We start from the raw sequence: 20,904 nt of genomic DNA, 5'->3' as shown, positions 1-20,904 counted from the left end.
TTTGCCTAAATGACAGCATGTAGCTATCTACTTAGTTTCTGTGGAGGGTTAGCTGACATGTCAGCATTGGTGGTTCAGTGGTAGAATTCTCGCCTGCCACGCGGGAGTCCCGGGTCCGATTCCCGGCCAATGCAGCAACCCTATATTGCTGTTTGGAATCAGCCTCTGCAGAACCTGGTTATATCTGTGTGAAGGTCAACCGTTCACTTCTAGTCTTCACAACGAAAATTAACCCTGCCTTTCATGCATGACCTCCAAGTTGACTTTATGCCTCGTTGGCGCAGTAGGCAGCGCGTCAGTCTCATAATCTGAAGGTCGTGAGTTCAACCCTCACACGGGGCAGGAGTTTGTTTTTTGTCACTGCCGGCAACTATCTGCATTCGGACACAACTGTTTGGCAGGGTGGTCTCATCCTGTGCGCCTGCTTTGCTCCTCGCTAGGATCCTGTGCCGCTGCTGTAGAAACTGTAATAGCGAAAGTGAAAACTGCACGGCTGTCAGACGAGCATTGTTGGTTCTGCAGTAGACTTCACGCTTGCCACGCACGTGACCCTGTTCCATGTCCTGGCCAATGCAGAAGGATTTTACTGCCATTCCCATACATTTATGGTTTTGTTTGGAATCGTGTACAGTGAAATACTAGTGTATACCAGCAAAGATGCTATCGGGTTGCATGGGTTGTCTCCTCTCACCCACGAGTTGACCACGGCAAGCAGACTGACGGATGGTAATTTGTGATTGCAGTACACACGTCTCTTTCGGGCATCGGTGGTTCCGTGGTGGAGCCTTTGCTTCCCACGCGGGAGACCAGGGTCCCATTCCCGGCCAATGCAAAAACCATATTGTTGTTTGTCACCGGCCTCTGCACAATTTGGGTATATCTGTGTGAAGGACAACCGTTCGCTTCATTCCCTCTGAATGAAGAAGCCCTGACAAAGCATCGTTCTCATAGTATTTCCCTAAACAAAAGTTCATAGTTGCCTTCTGTGTCACAATATTAGCTTCAATGCTGGACAGACGTAGGTCGGAAGGAGGACTGAGAGTTGATTGCACAAGGTCTATCTCCAATTTTTTTCTTCTGCACAACACATATGATCAAATCAGAAATGTTGTTGGACACGTGCTGCAGATAGGGCACTGAGTAAGCACAACAACTGGCCAGTATGGGGATTGAACCCATGACCTTGGCGTTATTAGCACCACGCTCTAACCATCTGAGCTAACCGGCCTTGACTTTTGGAAATAAATAAACCCTTTTCCAGAATTAAACAGGGAGCGAGCGTGACAAATTAGGCTATTCTTGGACGGTCCGTCACGTATGAACGCCGACCAGGTTGGCATTGGTGTGGGAGAGATGAATGCCAGACACCTTGCTTCAAATAAGTTGATGAGTTTTGGATGGTCATTGAAGAATGAACTTGCCCCAGCTTACCCTTGGAAGCGGAAGGATGGCTTGAGCTGTCTACTGCAAACTAAAAATGTCAAAGATGGGTTAAGAAATGTCCACCTTCTACAGATGATGTTCCTGCAGATTAATATTATGTAACTTCCCCCTCCCCTGTACTGATGCTAGACAATGACAACAATGTCACTGATACATGTTGGGCCCAAGTGGTAATGCTACACACACACACACACATCAGGGAACAAGGATTAGAGCATTCAACCACGGAGGGACTCGAACCCTCAAATCTTCTGATCCGAAGTCAGACGCCTTGTCGTTTCGAACAAGAAGTTTCGAAGTGACATCGTTTAGCTACTAAGAGGTAGAGAGCTAATCTTTGCCTAAATGACAGCATGTAGCTATCTACTTAGTTTCTGTGGAGGGTTAGCTGACATGTCAGCATTGGTGGTTCAGTGGTAGAATTCTCGCCTGCCACGCGGGAGACCCGGGTCCGATTCCCGGCCAATGCAGCAACTACACACTCTTGTTTGGAATAAGCCTCTGCAGGACCTCGGTATATCGGGAAACCGTTACTTCTGTTGTTCACAATGAAAATGATCCCCTCCTTTCACGCATGACCTGCAATTGCACTTCATGCGATTTTGGCGGAGTAAGCATCAGACATGTGAGCATTGGTGGTTCAGTGGTAGAATTCTCGCCTGCCACGCGGGAGGCCCAGGTCCGATTCCCGGCCAATGCAGCAACCCTATATTGCTGTTTGGAATCAGCCTCTGCAGAACCTGGTTATATCTGTGTGAAGGTCAACCGTTCACTTCTAGTCTTCACAACGAAAATTAACCCTGCCTTTCATGCATGACCTCCAAGTTGACTTTATGCCTCGTTGGCGCTTCCTGTCACCTGTCAGTCGAGCTAGGCCGTCCCATGAGGGCCAATCAAATCGCTTATCGCTACCAAGAATACTACCAAGAATTGACCAATCAGATGTCGTCCCACTACCAAGAATTGCGAAAGCCAATCACCTCTCGCCGTGGGCTACCAAGATATGACCAATCGCAATCGGTATCGCTACCAAGATTGGCGAAGAAGCCCACCCCCAGTTTTGAACGTCAAGTCCCTTGAGCGCCGCTACTTCGTTCGGACCGACATCTTTCGCTGTATTTACTGTAAGTTCCTTGCCACTCTATTGTTTCATATTGTTAATATCATATTATTATGTGGAGTTAGGATGTGGTATACGTACGGTGCTAGCTATCCAATACCCTAAGGTTAATTATGAACATTTCATTCATTTGCGTTGCATGTAACCTAGCTGACGGTAACTGTAAACTAACGACTGTAACATTAACAGACGGACAGTTCTCCATTTATTATGCTACTATGCTTTATTTCAGCATGCTTACAACAGTTACAACTGTAAGCTTGTTTGCATAGGAAATTGTGTAACGTTACTGTACTGTTATTAACGGGCTGGCTACTTGTTAACACTGGCGCTACTGTAGTTACTAACGTCAATAGAAGAACAAGATGGCCGTGTCATAGTCACACAGTTTACCAACGTAATATTTGCTTTTATTCTTTATTTGGATCCCCTGTTATCTAAAACAGGCCAAAACAGATATGTATAGATAAGTCAATATATTTTGATTGTTTGATGAATATGCTAATTTATTCTATTCTGTAGTAAAGTATACAAAAAGCTAAATATTTAATTATGGCATTAACAAAAAGAAGATAAAAAGCATATTAAACAAATACTTTGTATGGACAGAAAAATATATTTGTAAGGCAGATACAATGTTAAAGTTGGAATATTTTTGTGTTTAGACACATTTATCTTTTAATTTCATTTATATGTGCTTTAAGTTTCACTGTGATATGATTGGGTTTTTGTAAGAGATTGATCAATAACGTTTTGAGAATATATACACATTATCTATCAAGAATAAATCACATTGTCACAATCATTTTTATGAGAAGAGGTAAAAAGTATTTTATTCCAACTTTATGGGCAACAGCGTGTATATAAACATACATTCATGTCTCCACACATGCATATAGACCTTTTCAAAGATGTAAACACAAACATTCTAAATGTGTGTCTATTTTCTGTTGCTGTGTATATGAATGACATAAACTGACAGGAAGTTAACAAGGAACAAGGCTGTTGCCTAGCAATGGAATTCCGTTGAAAAGGTCTATCTAGATAGAAGTATGCGTTACTTCTACTTCGACTTACATACATACCTCCACGCATGTATCCATCCATCCCTCCATCCATACATTACTGAGGTAGACTATGAGTGAGAATTCTACCGATAGCAGATAAAAGAATTGTTGGGTCTCTGGATATTATAAATAAATCATAGAGTGTGGTCTTTACCTACTCTATATGTAAAGTGTCTTGAGATAACTTTGTTATGATTTGGCACTATAAATAAAATTGAAATTGAAAAGTATTTGCAGTAAGAGATCAGACCAAGCATATTTTAACTCTTGTTTGTTTTTCAACCATACAGAATGGATCCTAAATTTAGGAAGAGGGGCAATGGTCTTGCCAGCCTCTTTGATTCCGAGGATGCCAAGAAAATTAAAGGTGAGCAAAGGCCATGGGTCCGAGCTTTGTCCCCACACAAAGTAAAGGAGTCAGCAAGGATGGCTGTTCTGAGTCGTGGTGGAGACCAGCAAAATGAGCAGCATCTTCTGGGCCAACATCAGCTGCAATTTGGAATTTTCAGGGGTCAAACATTTCAGTGGTTGGCTGAGAATGCACTGGGGTATGCTGGGTATGTGGTTGCATCAATGTCAGAGGAATCAGGAAGCTCTGATTCACATAACAACCTCACCAATAAAAGAGCCTTGTTGAGGTACATTTCTAGTTATCCGGAGGGACGTTATGCAATTCAGGTGAAGATGGAGGCGAGATCCTCAAAAAGTCAGAGCAAACCAGCCACCTTCACACAGCCCTCCACCTCATCACAATCAGCCACCTCATCGCAGCAATCCACCTCATCGCAGCCATCCACCTCAACACAGCCATCCACCTCACCGCAACCTTCTACCTCACGTCAACCATCCTCAGTGCCTACAGCCTCCCTGCGGTCATTGTTGGTAGGGAGAGGCGTGTCTCAGCAGAGCATCCACAAGTCCGTCAAGAGGCTGTTTGCACAACCAAAGTTTCAGCCATGTAAGTCTACATTAAGAGAGAATTTTTTGTAACATGGGGTTGTAGATGTTTTCATATTTGTAATGTATTCTGTTTTGATGTCATTCTTTTCAGCTGTTCCTGCTCTGTCCCCTGCTGGATCCACCAAGGACACAATGCCCACAAATCCAATTCCCAGTGAGCAAGAGCCCACTGACAGCGAGCTTCTGCTGGTGGCTCAAGAGGTGGAGTCACACATGCCACGTATGTATTTTTATGAAATACTTACACACACTCTCCTCTTCTCTTTAGGTTTATTTATTATACTTGTTTTAAAATGAATGCTAACTTTGTCAATACATGAGGACATGATTACAGTCATGAATATAATTTGAATTTAGCAAACATACATACATATATACATATTTGTTTTCTTTTCTATCCATTTTGAAAATTGTGGCTGTGTCTTTTGGAACTACTTTTTTTTTAAATAATTGAAGAGCCATCACTCTTAATATTCTTAAATGGTATTTGTCTCTTTCATCTACAAATTCTCTTGGCATTTTCATAAAAAGTAAACAATTATAACCATTTATTATACTTAATTTCTATATATATGTCTTCTAAAAAAGTTTTTTGTTCTGGACAGGAAAGAATATGACTAATGGGCATATTTTTCCCCACAACACTATTCTCTTCAAAATTAAGAGACTCTGGTTATATGTATTCATTCATTCCTTCATTTTCTCATATCTGTTTAACAGAGAAGAGAATTTGCCTCCCTGCTGGTTGGATCCCTGCCCTGCTAGAGGTTGACCAGCGCTGGATTGCCAAGGCCTTGTTCCGGTGGTCACGCTTTGATCAACCAGAGTTGGACCATGAAAAGGTGGACAGAATGTGGTGGTATCCACCTCGGCCATCACTGACCTCTAGTGCTATACCAGCATTGGAGCAGTTCTTTGGTCACCCACTGTTCCTGTGGATGCCAAGGAGGCTTTGGCGTGTGCGGCTGCTCTGTCCACATCCAGACTGTGGTAAGTCAGAGCTTACCTCTGCTGGACTACATCAGAGAGTCAGGCAGGTGATTGGTGTCAGCAGCTCTTACTTCTTGGCATCCGAATATCTTGCCTGTAAGAGCTGCAAACGAAAGGTGATAAGTTGGAGCCATGCCATCGTCTCCCAGCTAGACATAGGCCACCGCATCCAGTTCCCATGTCTCCTGACGCACAAGCTGGGATGCGACATGCAGGTAGTGCGCCTCATGCGTCAGCGAGGCTTGGGCAACAGCAGCAGCCAGCTTCAGAAGCAGTTAGAGGAGCAGCATGCAGAGAGCTGGCTTGGGAAACAAATTCAGTTTCTCACTGAGTACAGAGGAGTAGCACGTGCTATCTCCTCTGGCATGATTTCACCAGTCCCGCTGGGGGACTTGCCAGCTATGCCTGCAGTGGCTAAACATCGCTGGCTGATGCAGGTTTATGCCCAGGATGTCCTCAGCAGGCTGGATGAAGTGAAGGCCTCAATCACCTCACTGTTTGGCCAGGTACTGAAGATGGACTCAACAAAAAAAATTGTGAGGAAGCTGGCGGGTCAGGCCCGGTCTACAGCTGCTTGGGCCACCAACATTGGAAATGAACATGGGCATGTGATCATGTCCGTTCTCACAGCCAGTGAGGGCTGGGGCCTGATGAAGATGGCAGAGGGTCTTGTGAGGCGCTACAAGGATGCAGGGGTGCCACCTCCAGAGATCCTATATGTGGACCGCGACTGCTGTGGGAACTCGCACCTCCACAAAATCTTTGGAGCATGGCCGGCCATGCGGATTCAGTTGGATGTATGGCACTTTATGAGGAGGTTTGCGACCGGATGCACAACTGATTCCCATGCTCTTTACACCAGCTTCATGGCCCAGCTTTCTCGTTGCATTTTTGTGTGGGATGACAGTGACCTGCAGCGACTCAGGGCAGCCAAGCGGGCAGAGCTGGAGGCGAGTCACATGCGTCCCACAGAAGGAGATGTGACACGCCATATAACCAAGGCAGAGATGCAGCTTCATTGCAGGAGGACCGTCCGTGAAAGCAGGGAGATGGAAGCCATGCTTAAGGAGTTGATCGAGGCATATGATGGAGAGAGAGGCTGCAACACTCTCGGTGTGCCTCTGATCAACTCTGCAAGGATGGCGGAAATCTGGAAGGCACAGCGTAAACACATCCCCTGCCTTCAGGACCCTCCAGGTTTCCAGCTGTACACGCAGACTGGGACATTGAAGAAGGGTGGTCATGTGCTTCCAACATACCGGTGTGCCAGAGGTTCCACCTCATTGGAAAATTTTCATCTGCACATGAACAGATTCATCCCAGGTAAACAGTGCACATTGTTAGGTTCCCATGTTAGGTGTAGAATAATATTTATTACATTTTTTAATATGTTTGCATGCATGGAATCACAATGTAAATATTTCACATTTTTTAAAGGAACCCTGGCAAGTGACACCTTTTTCCAGGCCTATCTGGTTGATGGTCTTGCCAGGTGGAATGAGGACAGGACCATGACAGCAGAGGGGATAGGAGGGCCACACTCGTACAGTGGCCTACTTAGGCATGCGGCCAACCAGCTGTCAGAGGAGGTGCTTGGAAGGAAACTGGTGGAGTACAAAGCCCCACGGAAATACACAGGTATGCACATTATTTGTAATAGATTTAGGGCAGGTACATATCTTTGTCAGTATCTAATGAGGCTTATTTTATTGTTTCAGGAGAGCTTATAGGTATTGAATACCTATACAGCCAAAACAATGTTGCCATGGAGGACTACAAGTTGGCCCTGACAACTCTTGAAACAGAGGACATCACTGTGGCAGAGGGAGACTCTCTTTTGGAGCCATTTGGTATGGAGGATCCAACTGTTCCCACCCTGGACACAATTTGGCCCCCACAACAGTGCACTCCATCAGTTCCTTCTCCATCGAATAGACCTCCAGCTGCTGCAGCTGTTTGCAGCAGCACTACACCACCTGCACCTACTGCAACTGCGACTGCACTGCCTAGAGCACCACTGGAGGAACCCTCCGCTTCCTTCACTGTTGCCACTATGCAGAGTGGTACGTTTTTATTGAATGTTTAAAGGTTCCAATAATATGAGCTGCTGTCTCACTATAGAGGCAACAACACTATTCATTTGATTTGCTGACCAGCTGTCTATCTGGTGTCCTTCCCATAGCAGCTGTTCCGGTGTGCCCCCCAGTTCGTGAGGACAGTGGGAGACCTGCTGGATCTAATCCAAGCCTTGGTCCCCAGCTCCAAACCGACACTCCTCAAACTTCCGGGGATGGGGCAATGCTCTGCACTCATCAAGGTCAGAGGTCAAACCATGTCCTAATCAGGCTGTTGCATACTTAAAAGACAGATGCATAGCAGTCTAAAATGCATTGTTAGCGCATACTTGTTTTATCCATACTTGTTTTATCCATCATGAAAATATATTATCATTACTGATAACTGAAACTGGAATCTCTCTTTGCTTAAATGTGTTCTAATTTAGCTCCCAAGCAAGACACTCCCAGCGTGGCAGAGGAACAGCCTTCAACATCATCATGCTCCACCAGTCATGATGTAGGTTTACATTTTTGATTATGTTTTTAACTTCTGTTGAGTTCCATCTGTAATAACATCAAATAGACATCATATTTGAAAATACTTTTTTTTTCTTCACTATTTCGTTTAATGTAGGACTCTGTTGGACCGGACAATATTGAGGGCTTTCAAGCTGTCCAGGACTTGACAGGTTATTTATTCAAATTAAAAGACCACAGTCTTGCCCTGTCAAGAGAGGAGGCTGCTCAAATAATTGCGCTATGGGAGTGTTTGTCAGAATATGACAAAAGAAGAACAGTGTACCCTCCACGCCATCAAGACACAATCCCTAAAGGGAGATTCAGGGCCACAAAAAGAAATGTTGCACCTGGTGTGGAGAGTACAAAGCGGTATGTATGCTTTTTTGAGCAAGTATGACAATGCTACATGCTATAACATAATGTCTTATATGAACACTAATGCTGCCAATACCTTTGCAGATGCTTTGCAGGAGGGAGAAGCCCAGCGCAATGGCCTGACTGCAATCGTGTGTGTGAGGCACTTTTTGTTCAACTCTGCGAGGAGTATAGTGGACCCAGGCGCATTCAAGGAGTCAGGCACGAGCGCTGGAGCCTTGTAACCAGGGCATACCTTCACATCCGCCAAGTCATACTTAACAATGCCACGGTGATGGAGAAGACCACCATCCAGCTCCCTGTGATGAATACTGCAACCATCGCTAGTTGGTGAGTAACCTAGTATCTGTGCTATGCTCTGTGTAGATATATTGCATTCTTATAATACATTATGGTGTACAAACAAATTTATATTTATTTATTTGTAATATTTTTAGGTACTGTAAACGTCAAAAAAAGCAGGAGAAGAGTATGCTGGAGCAAGGCCTCTCTACTCCAAAGACCACCAATGTGAGCCCAGAGAGTTTGCCTCTTGCTGTTGAGAGGAAAGACAGACCCTGTGTCCCTACCAGCAGTGTGGCAAATCCCCATGTCTTTGTCCTGCCTCCTAACACTGCAGGGACAGCACAGCTTAAACGGCGACTGAACCTGCCAGTGGCTCCATCTGCTGGTCTTTGGCTGCCTTTCCTTGCAGCTCTCGAGCCACCTCTTCAACCAGCTCCACAACCTCCCCAGCCTGTGCCACAACCTCTCTGGCCTCTGCCACAACCTCACCAGCCTGTATCACAACTTCTCCTGCGTGCACCAAAACCTCTCCTGCCTTCAGCACAACCTCTCCTGTCTGCACCACAACCTCTGCTCCCTGTGGTTCTTTCCAAACCGGCAGCTGATGTGCCTTACACCACACAGCAATACCAGAAGAAAAAGAGACTGGAAGAGGAGAGCGGCAATAAGAAGAGGAAGTACACTAAGAAGAGTGACACCATCACCTGCAAGCAGTGTCAGAGGGAGCGGGACCCTGCCACCCACCAACAGTACTTTGGAAATTGGTACTGCCAAGCCACAGCCACTATGACTCTGGCTGAGTGGAGGGCTTCACTTGAAGCCCGGGGGTATGGCAGAAAGAAAGATGCTCCACCTTGATAATTTCACTTATTGTATTTCATTATGTACTATTATATATATTCTATTCTAGTAATAATAGTAATAATGATAATCTATTCTATTTATTATATCATATTTGGTTGTGGTACTGGGCTGCACGGTGGTGTAGTGGGTAGCACTGTCGCCTCACAGCAAGAGGGTCCGGGTTCGATCCCCGGGTCGGCCTGGGCTCCTTCTGTGTGGAGTTTGCATGTTCTCCCCGTGTAAGCGTGGGTTTTCTCCGGGTTCTCCGGCTTCCTCCCACAGTCCAAAGACATGCAGGATGGGGATAGGTTAATTGGTGACTCTAAATTGTCCGTGAGCGTGAATGGTTGTTTGTCTCTACATGTCGGCCCTGTGATAGACTGGCGTCCTGTCCAGGGTGTACCCTGCCTTCTCCCAATGACAGCTGGGATTGGCTCCAGCCCCCCCGTGACCCTCAATACAGGATAAGCGGTAGAAAATGGATGGATGGATGGATGGTTGTGGTACTATATATATATAAGCTGTTCTGTTTTATATGTATATATTAATGTATGATGCTAAGCTTTTCTGTTCTATATAGACCGTTCACTGTTGGACTATTGTTTACATGTGTATATATTTATTACAATGAACACTCACTGATTGCACTGATTTTATTACTGCACTGGTTGTTTTTATTTGTTTGTAATAAATTTGTATTAACATGACTCAGTGCAATAAGTGTTATTTTTCATTCAAATACAATGTACATCATAGTATAAGATAGTCCTTTATTAGTCCCATGTCCTTCTTTACCACAGGTGAAGCAGCCTGTCACTGAAGGAGCTGCCCACTGCTGTCAGGTGTCCTGCATGGGGAGGGGGGATAATAATTTAGCCATTATCAATCATATTAAAGCGCCAAGTTGCAAGTTATTGTAATTCTGCAACAAAGGCGTGTGTGATATTGCTTCACACATCAAAAACAAGTTAAATAACATTCATCATTTAATTACTACATGATTGGCTATTGCTTAATCAAAATGGTAAGCTTATATTTTTTTATTTTACAGTCAATGCTTGTGATAGACAATATGGTTTAAATAAAAAGAAAATGGTAACCTTATATCATTTGTATTACTGGTAATAGTCAATAATTGTGCTAAACAAAATATTTGAATGTTAACATACAGCACACAATGTTTAAGCTTATACATGTTATATTATAACGTTAACAGTCATTAATTGTGATTCACTAAATACTGAAATGTTTACATACAACACACACAGCTTAATGAATAGCATTACTTAAGCATAACCGACAATATTGACATTGCTTGGACAGCATTAATAATATAGCTAATCAATGGTAAATTATCGTCTTATTAACGGCAACGTTAAATGATCCACGGGAACGATAGGGTTAACGTTAGATCAGATCAAGTTCAACGTTAGTTATATGAGTATTTGAAGGGATTGTCTGAATAACATTCATTTGTATTTTGGAAAATATGCGTTATTGTAGAGTAGGCTATAACCATTTATTTGTGAGCAGTTTGCCAAATTTTAAGGGAACATTTTCGGGGAGACACGGGATTCGAAACGGTGACCGCAAAGACATATCATGGTATTGTGTTACTATTTATAGCAATAGTACCTCGACAATCAGGCTATTTTCTTGGCGCAGTAGGCAGCGCGTCAGTCTCATAATCTGAAGGTCGTGAGTTCAACCCTCACACGGGGCAGGAGTTTGTTTTTTGTCACTGCCGGCAACTATCTGCATTCGGACACAACTGTTTGGCAGGGTGGTCTCATCCTGTGCGCCTGCTTTGCTCCTCGCTAGGATCCTGTGCCGCTGCTGTAGAAACTGTAATAGCGAAAGTGAAAACTGCACGGCTGTCAGACGAGCATTGTTGGTTCTGCAGTAGACTTCACGCTTGCCACGCACGTGACCCTGTTCCATGTCCTGGCCAATGCAGAAGGATTTTACTGCCATTCCCATACATTTATGGTTTTGTTTGGAATCGTGTACAGTGAAATACTAGTGTATACCAGCAAAGATGCTATCGGGTTGCATGGGTTGTCTCCTCTCACCCACGAGTTGACCACGGCCAGCAGACTGACGGATGGTAATTTGTGATTGCAGTACACACGTCTCTTTCGGGCATCGGTGGTTCCGTGGTGGAGCCTTTGCTTCCCACGCGGGAGACCAGGGTCCCATTCCCGGCCAATGCAAACACCATATTGTTGTTTGTCACCGGCCTCTGCACAATTTGGGTATATCTGTGTGAAGGACAACCGTTCGCTTCATTCCCTCTGAATGAAGAAGCCCTGACAAAGCATCGTTCTCATAGTATTTCCCTAAACAAAAGTTCATAGTTGCCTTCTGTGTCACAATATTAGCTTCAATGCTGGACAGACGTAGGTCGGAAGGAGGACTGAGAGTTGATTGCACAAGGTCTATCTCCAATTTTTTTCTTCTGCACAACACATATGATCAAATCAGAAATGTTGTTGGACACGTGCTGCAGATAGGGCACTGAGTAAGCACAACAACTGGCCAGTATGGGGATTGAACCCATGACCTTGGCGTTATTAGCAACACGCTCTAACCATCTGAGCTAACCGGCCTTGACTATTGGAAATAAATAAACCCTTTTCCAGAATTAAACAGGGAGCGAGCGTGACAAATTAGGCTATTCTTGGACGGTCCGTCATGTATGAACGCCGACCAGGTTGGCATTGGTGTGGGAGAGATGAATGCCAGACACCTTGCTTCAAATAAGTTGATGAGTTTTGGATGGTCATTGAAGAATGAACTTGCCCCAGCTTACCCTTGGAAGCGGAAGGATGGCTTGAGCTGTCTACTGCAAACTAAAAATGTCAAAGATGGGTTAAGAAATGTCCACCTTCTACAGATGATGTTCCTGCAGATTAATATTATGTAACTTCCCCCTCCCCTGTACTGATGCTAGACAATGACAACAATGTCACTGATACATGTTGGGCCCAAGTGGTAATGCTACACACACACACACACACACACATCAGGGAACAAGGATTAGAGCATTCAACCACGGAGGGACTCGAACCCTCAAATCTTCTGATCCGAAGTCAGACGCCTTGTCCATTAGGCCACGTGGTCGGGCAGAAGCAACTTTTGTTAAAGTTTCGAAGTGACATCGTTTAGCTACTAAGAGGTAGAGAGCTAATCTTTGCCTAAATGACAGCATGTAGCTATCTACTTAGTTTCTGTGGAGGGTTAGCTGACATGTCAGCATTGGTGGTTCAGTGGTAGAATTCTCGCCTGCCACGCGGGAGTCCCGGGTCCGATTCCCGGCCAATGCAGCAACCCTATATTGCTGTTTGGAATCAGCCTCTGCAGAACCTGGTTATATCTGTGTGAAGGTCAACCGTTCACTTCTAGTCTTCACAACGAAAATTAACCCTGCCTTTCATGCATGACCTCCAAGTTGACTTTATGCCTCGTTGGCGCTACCTCACTCTCGAAAGTCTGCTTTCCCATTTCCATTTCTTGTCCATATGTTGACCAATGAAATCTTCCCCTTCCATTTCTTGTCCATATGTTGACCAATGAAATCTTCCCCCTTCCATTTCTTCTCCATATGTTGACCAATGAAATCCTCCCCTTCCATTTCTTCTCCATATGTTGACCAATGAAATCCTCCCCTTCCATTTCTTCTCCATATGTTGACCGACCAATCACATCGTCCCGTTCCGTCCGTTCCGTCCGTTCCGTAGAAGCAATACTTTGGAGAACTACACGACAAGGTAACTATTTGATTTACATTTCGAGACATGATTTACATTTACAGATGAAATGATATTGTTGAAATGAGTGAGATTGTAAATCGGCCGGCGTAATTCATTCAAAAGTCCGAGTTAAAATGCGATATAGGGGTCAAACTATTTGATTTACATTTCGAGACATGATTTACATTTACAAATGGCCGGCGTTATTCATTCTTAAAGTCCGACGGCCTGTTTAATCGGATATGATTGATTGACTAGCGATTATTTGTTTCGTATGTATGATTTGGAATAGTTAATTGTCATCTACAAACGACTATTACATTATTATAAGGTAATCAATTCAGAACAAATGATTTGGGAATATGATGATAGTAACTTATGATTTCATTGATTGAATGTCAAATGTGTGTCTCAAATAAAAGTGTGTATCTATGAAAGATATTGATATAGCATATGTCTATGACAATGTGTGGTAACTTAGCCATTCTTCCCCTTGTCTTCAGATGTCTACTACAAAGAAGCATCGAGCCATGGGGTCTGAGGAGTGGGTGGCGCGCCTGAAGGCATTTGCCTGTTCTGGCACTTGGCCCTCCGGTGCAGGGAACAGGCCATCTCCCAAACAGGGCAAGTGGCACAACCTCTACCAGAAGGTAACCTTTGCCCCAACAGTCAACCAAAACTCCAAAGTGAACCGATTGTGTCCGTAAGTAAATCATGCATTTTAATTCATTACAGATTGAGAAGTGTCCCATGATGCTGCGTGGGCAGACCTCAATCTTGAGGGTAGCGCAGACATGTTCCTGTGGCTTTCACCCTCGGCAGGTAATATTGAGAGCCTGGTGAAATAAATGCATTTTGTAGGATATACAATACTTACTATGTGGACAAAATCCCATAATGAATAATATGGATTAGTATTAATGCTTCTTTCATGGGTTGATCTTTCTCAGTCTGTGAGTAGTCCTGCAGCATCCAGGCCAGCTACCTCAGCCTCCACTTCAGCTGCCTCAGCCTCCACTTCAGCTGCCTCAGCCTCCACCTCAGCGGCGCCTGTACAGAGCCCTGGGAGGCCTGCATTGACGCTGTCAATGGTGAATATTTCCATCACATTAATTACCATGTCATTCACCTGGTTTACCATGATCAACTCATCTTTGATCTGTGTGTTTACATATCTTTCATGTCATATCATTGTGTGGTATTGGTGTGTATTATGTTCTTTTTAACACCGTTTCATTAAGACTATTGTTGTTTGATTCTCAGTTTGATAAAGCGCGGTTCGGCGGGACTTTGTCTGCGGCAGCCAGGCCTAATGTCAACGTGACCAGGAAGCATGTCGAGGTAATACATGTACCTTTAGCTGTGCCTGATGCCTAAGAATACAGCCATTAAGCCATACACTATCCTTGTTTTGTAAACTGACTTCATCAGGTACGCTTCCCCCTCTCTCACAGCGTCCCCCCAGCCCTGCCACTACCCCAGCTGGGAGAAGCACTCCCTCCGCTACCCCACCTCCAGCGACGCCCCCTTCCAGTCCGAGATACATTAGGCCCGTCTCCCCTTTCTCTCTGCCCCCATCCAGCCCTGTAATGTCCTCTGTGAGGACCGGCTCGTCCCCTCTGGTTAGTGCAACTGTAATAACCTCCATGCTGGTCTTACATACTGTAGCGTGTAGCGGATAGATGTTTTATTGTCGGTTTCGTTTTCTTTATGTAGGTTGCATCAGATAGGAGTCTTGCTCCCCCTGGTCCTGTCCCTGCTCCGCCTGGTCCCGTCCCTGCTCCGCCTGGTCCCGTCCCTGCTCCGCCTGGTCCCGTCCCTGCTCCCCCTGGTCCCCTCCCTGCTCCCCCTGGTCCCGTCCCTACCCCTCCTTGTACTTCTTCATTTCTGGGTCCGGCTCCACAACAGTTCTGGCTACCAGCAGAAATGAAGAAGACCATTCCCCAGCAAGACCAGCGCTGGATTGCATCCACGCTGTGGAGGAACCAGCGGCTGCGCCCAGACCTACAGCTCTGGTATGAGCCACCGGTGCCAGGCCTGATCTACAATCAGGTCCCGTCACCAGATCGTTTTTTTACGCACCGGCTCCTGGTGTGGATGCCCTACCACCTTTGGAAGGTGAGGCTGTCCTGCCCAAAGTGTGGGAAGCAGCTCACCGGGGCCGGCATGCACAAGAGGGCACGGCAGGTCCTGGACGTGGACAGGTACTACCTGATGGTGACGGAGACCCTCAGGTGCAACGCCATCGGTTGCGTCACCAATTACCTGTCCACGAGCCAGACCGTCCTGGACCAGCTGAGCCTGCCTCTCCGTGGGGAGTTCCGCCTCATCCTGACACGCAAGTGAGTTCTAATCAACACATGAAAGCAAATACCCTTTTTTATGTAGCGCAATTCATTCTGCCAGTAATGTAGCAAATAGCAATATTTGCTTTTTACACTCTCCTGCAAAATATTCTATAGAATATCTATATTAGATATACTATATATATATATATATATATATATATAATAAAAAACAACATTTCCATTTTGACGATAAAAAACTCAAATAATTTGATACAAACATACCCCTTGTCCACAAAGGTATGCGTGTGACATCCGCGTCATCAGGATGCTACGGGAGAGGACCCTCGGCAACAGCTCTACCCGCCTAGCCAAACAGCTGCGGGAGAACCACGGCGAGGAGTGGCTGCAGTGTGTGGCCCGCTACCTGGAGGTGTGTGCCGACTTTGTGGACCAGCCAAGTCTCTTCCCTGTGGTCTGTCAGGAGCCCCCCGAGCCTGTGGCTGTCCCGACCAACAGGTGGCTCCTAACCGTGTACGGGAAGGACTTGATGAGCCGTATGGACCACATCAAGGCCAGCATCACCTCTACCTTTGGCGCCATTTTAAAAATGGATTCCACAAAGAAGGTAAAAAGGACATTTACATCAATTTTTGTTGTTATGATTATTAATGAAATGTGTTTTCTTAGAACACCACATCCCAGCATGTGAGCCATTTAACTTATAGTTACAAATGTGTTCATGTTTATTTGATGTGCATTTTTGTGTTTGTAAATGGCTATTCCTAATGTATTTTCGTGTATATATTTTGCTTCTATTTATTCATACTCGAATGCTTTTTTTTATTTTGAAAGCACTCTGAATTTGTTTATTCTGAATAATTCCAGGTGACCAAAAAGCTGGCTGGAGCAGCCAAGGGGACCGCGCTGTGGATGTCCTCCATCAGCAATGAGGTGGGGCAGGTCCTGATCAGCGTGCTGACGGCCCAGGAGGGGCCTGGTTTGGACCGGATGGTGTCGGACCTCATCCGGCGCTACAGCCAGGCGGGCGTAGCTCCCCCTCTGCTCCTCTATGTGGACTGTGGCTGCTGCAGGGAGACGGACGGGGAGACCAAGCTGAAGGCCAGGTTCAGCGGGTGGCCGGACCTCGTCGTCCGGCTGGACATTTGGCACTTTCTTCGGCGGCTCGCGGCTGGATGCACGACCGACGCCCACTCCCTGTACCCCGTCTTCATGGCCAGCCTCTCCGCCTGCCTGTTTGAGTGGGACCCTGCAGATGTGGCCCTTTTGCGCCAGGCCAAGAGGGAGCAGCTTCGGAAGGAGGGTGTGCCCGTCATCTCCGATTCTGTGGTGGACAGCAGAATCACCAAGGCTCAGTTGGCGCAGTACTGCAGGCGGAGGACCCGCGGAGAGGAGGCCACCATCCGCCTCGTTGAGAGCCTGCTGCAGGAGCTGATGGGGGACAGAGGCAGGGACCTGCTTGGTGTTCCACTCCTGGACCGGGTGAGGATGGAGCACATCTGGCGGGTTCAGAAGAGGCACGTCAAGTGCATCCAGGACCTGCCAGGTGTGTCTCTCTACACAGAGACCGGCACCACCACCACCAAGGAGGGCGTCCTCCTGACAAGGTACAGGTGTGCGCGAGGTTCAACGTCCCTGGAGTCCTTTCACTGCCATCTGAACCGGTTTATTCCAGGTGAGTTTTAATTGCATCACCATTATTTAATTACAATGAAGACCATTTACCTTTATTGTTTATATAGATGTTTGCACAATAAAAATAAACCTCTCAATCATGAGTGCATTCTTATCTACTTTCAGGGACCCAGGCCAATGACCTCAACTTCCAGCTGTACCTGCTGGATGGGCTCACCAGGTGGAACCAGGACCGGGCTGCTGCTGCTGTGACTGAGAGTAGATCAGCCCTCCTCAGCTACTCGGGGGACCTGGTGCAGTGTGTCAACACACACGGCTCCAAGGTGTTTGGACGGAAGTATGTCCCCTCCTTCCGCCCCCCCGCCAAGTACACTGGTAAGTTACACTGAATAGGGATTACTTGCAATACTCAACATATGTTGTTTTATTTTGTGTTCTTGTGTTTCACACTTGGACATGAAATGACCACAAGGCATGTGTACGTTGGAAATAAAATGTCTTTAATTCGGCAAGACAGATTAGATCACGTATTTGCATGTTTGCAAATTCTAATATTGCAGTATATATAATATATATACTGTTGCAGGTGATCATGTCATCAAATAATAAATATGTTAACATATTTCATATAAGTCATAACAAGAAAGTACTATGATAAAATAATGACATGAATGTGGGGTGCACATTTTCTATCTATAATCAGACCCAAGATATGGGTTCCACACATCGTCGATATACTTGTTATACTAATTCCATTATTGTTTTCATTCCCAGGAGAGTTGATAGGTGTCGACTACCTCTACAGGCAGACGGGGAACAGCATGCAGGACATGGATCCTGAGTCTGAGGGCACAGAGCAGCTGCTGGAGGACTTGGCCCTGGGCGACGAGGCAGAGGATGAGGGCTTCCAGGAGGACGTCATTGACCCCACAGTGACGAGTCTGGAGGTCATGTCTGCCTTCATCGCCACTGCACCACCTGCCCAATTCTCCTCCAGTGGTTCCTGGTCGTCCTCTCTTCCGCCGCCGCCACCACCACCACCTGCTCAGCCCTCCACCAGTGGTTCCTGGTCCTCTCCTCCACCTCCTTCTCCGCCGCCACCACCACCACCACCACCACCTGCCCAGTCATCTGCTGTCACCGCTCCGGGTGCTGCCCCACAGGTTCCTGTAGAGCAGTCGGTAAGTACATTTTAGAAATAGCAAAACATAACAACATTTATATTTATTTCCTATTTGTCCAGAATCAATGTTATATCGGTGTTCTTTTTCAGGCAGTGGATGTAAACAACATCCCGGGCCTGGACAGGGTGGACCGCCTGGCGGAGTATCTGGTGGGGCTGAGGAACCAGACCAGCCTGGCCCTGAGTAACCAGGACGTCAGCAGCATCGTGGGCATGTGGGAGGACCTGCTGCCCTACGACCAGCAGAAGGTGGTCTTTTCTGCACGGCACCAGGACAGGCTGCTCACTGGGCGATTCAGGTCGCCCAAAAAAAAGGCTGAGTTCACGCCTGGTGTGGAGAGTGTCAGGAGGTGCACCATAGCATCCACTGCATCTCCTGCACAGTGGCCAGACTGCTGCCGTGTCCTAGAGTCCATCTTCGTCAGGCTCTGCAACATCCACAAGTGTCCGTCCAAAAAGGGGAAGACGGACAAGCGCCTGACGAGATGGACTCTGATCCTGCAGGACTACCGCAGGATAAGGCAGCTGATCCTGGCCAATGGGGCCGTGATGACCAGCACCTCCCTGCAGCTGGTGGAGGTCAACCAGACCACCCTCATACAGTGGCACAACAAGAGGGTGGCCAGGCAGGATGTATCATTGTTGTGCCAGGGGGTTGACCTACCTGCCCCCATCCCTGTGGCCACCGAGGCCTTACCAGCGGCTATTGTCCGCCCCGCTATTGCTCCTCAACAGCCTGGTGTTGAGCACAAGTACCATCTTCCAGAGAGCACAGCGGGGCGGGCAAAAACCAAGAAGAGGAAGGCCGCCGCTACAGCCACCGCTACAGCCACCGCTACAGCCACCGCTACAGCCACCGCTACAGCCACCGCAGTACCAGCTGTAAGGCCCCGGATGGCCACAGAGAGGCAGCTGTATCCCCGTCCTCCTCAGTTTGGAGCCCCTGCCCCTGTCTGCAGCAGCACCCCTGCCCTCAGCCGTGCCCCTGCTCCGGTTGGCTTTGCCCACCCAGGCCTCACCCAAGCCCCTGCCTTCTTCATGACCCAAGCCCCTGCCTTCTTTGGCACTCCTGCCCTCCCCCAAGCTCAATCCCACCCCAGTGCACCCCCCTTTGTGTTTGCTGTCCCCTCAGCAGTGCCTCCACATGCCCCCCCCCGAAAAAAAAAGACATATAACAGGACTGGGGAAGCAAACAAATGCCGAAAGTGTGGGGAGCCCCGGACTGCATTTACTGGACACAGCCAGTTCAGGGGGACCATTTACTGCCCCTCAATTGAGCAGGTGACAAAGGAGCAGTGGTTGGAGGGAATGCGGAAGAATAAATAAACATATATTTCTTTTTAAGAAAGTCTTTTTCTGTCTTTTTTTCTGCAACTATAACTATTTCTATACAACTTTAGTGGTTTAACAAACAACTATAGGTTAGTTTGGATTTATTTCGGACATGTAAATGCATAATATCAAAGATCAAAAGTCAACTAATGATAATGCATGCAATATAACATGCAAAATACAAAATATTTTATAGATAAGTTGCTAAGGTGAAAGCTGAAGCTAAATTGAGCCGACACATTTCACACGCAGGAAATATGGCACAAGGATAATTATATTTACGCAAGAGATCCTAAATACATCCATAAAACCACCAAAAAGAAAGTATTTTGTTTGCCACTGGTGGGACTTGAACCGGTGACCTTCTGAGCCTCTCCTCCTCTCCTCAAAACTGGTCAGCAAAAGGTTTTTTAATGTTTTTAAATTCATTCTAATGAATAAAAACAACTGAATAGGTGGGAAATTGAAAAGAAGCCTAAATTTCTCTCTTTCCCTTCCCTTTCCCCTTTTTCTCCTTTTTTCCTCTCTTTTTTTCTCCCTTTTCTTCTTCCCCCCTTCTTCCCCCCTTCTTCCCCTTTTTCCTCCTTCTTTCCCCCCCCTTAAAAGACTATTGTTCCCCAGCTTTGGCGCAGTAGGCAGCGCGTCAGTCTCATAATCTGAAGGTCGTGAGTTCAACCCTCACACGGGGCAGGAGTTTGTTTTTTGTCACTGCCGGCAACTATCTGCATTCGGACACAACTGTTTGGCAGGGTGGTCTCATCCTGTGCGCCTGCTTTGCTCCTCGCTAGGATCCTGTGCCGCTGCTGCAGAAACTGTAATAGCGAAAGTGAAAACTGCACGGCTGTCAGACGAGCATTGTTGGTTCTGCAGTAGACTTCACGCTTGCCACGCACGTGACCCTGTTCCATGTCCTGGCCAATGCAGAAGGATTTTACTGCCATTCCCATACATTTATGGTTTTGTTTGGAATCGTGTACAGTGAAATACTAGTGTATACCAGCAAAGATGCTATCGGGTTGCATGGGTTGTCTCCTCTC

General features: G+C 46.4%; 1 protein-coding gene across 1 annotated transcript; it reads left to right on the top strand.

Moving 5' to 3' along the window:
- The first annotated feature begins 13,509 nt into the window (after nt 1-13,509).
- Nucleotides 13,510-20,412, top strand: LOC311015854 (uncharacterized protein). Its single transcript, XM_084013294.1, has 11 exons — nt 13,510-14,061; nt 14,147-14,233; nt 14,362-14,502; nt 14,675-14,752; nt 14,866-15,033; nt 15,128-15,753; nt 16,024-16,324; nt 16,585-17,392; nt 17,518-17,727; nt 18,127-18,533; nt 18,626-20,412. The coding sequence occupies exons 1-11, from the start codon at nt 13,915-13,917 to the stop codon at nt 19,859-19,861; spliced, it is 4,209 nt and encodes a 1,402-aa protein (XP_083869420.1). The 5' UTR covers nt 13,510-13,914; the 3' UTR covers nt 19,862-20,412.
- The last annotated feature ends 492 nt before the right edge of the window (nt 20,413-20,904 follow it).

The sequence above is a fragment of the Eutrigla gurnardus genome, assembly GCF_963514095.1.
Source record: "Eutrigla gurnardus genome assembly, chromosome: 7".
NCBI classification, from domain to species: domain Eukaryota; kingdom Metazoa; phylum Chordata; class Actinopteri; order Perciformes; family Triglidae; genus Eutrigla; species Eutrigla gurnardus.
This window is presented reverse-complemented; position numbering and strand designations above follow the sequence as displayed.

Excerpts from the sequence above, each read along its gene's own strand:
- LOC311015854 (XM_084013294.1), top strand. The coding sequence starts at position 13,915 with ATGTCTACTACAAAGAAGCATCGAGCCATGGGGTCTGAGGAGTGGGTG. Across the intron at positions 14,234-14,361 it reads GTGGCTTTCACCCTCGGCAG|TCTGTGAGTAGTCCTGCAGC; the intron begins GTAATATTGAGA and ends GATCTTTCTCAG. Across the intron at positions 15,754-16,023 it reads CGCCTCATCCTGACACGCAA|GATGCTACGGGAGAGGACCC; the intron begins GTGAGTTCTAAT and ends CCGCGTCATCAG.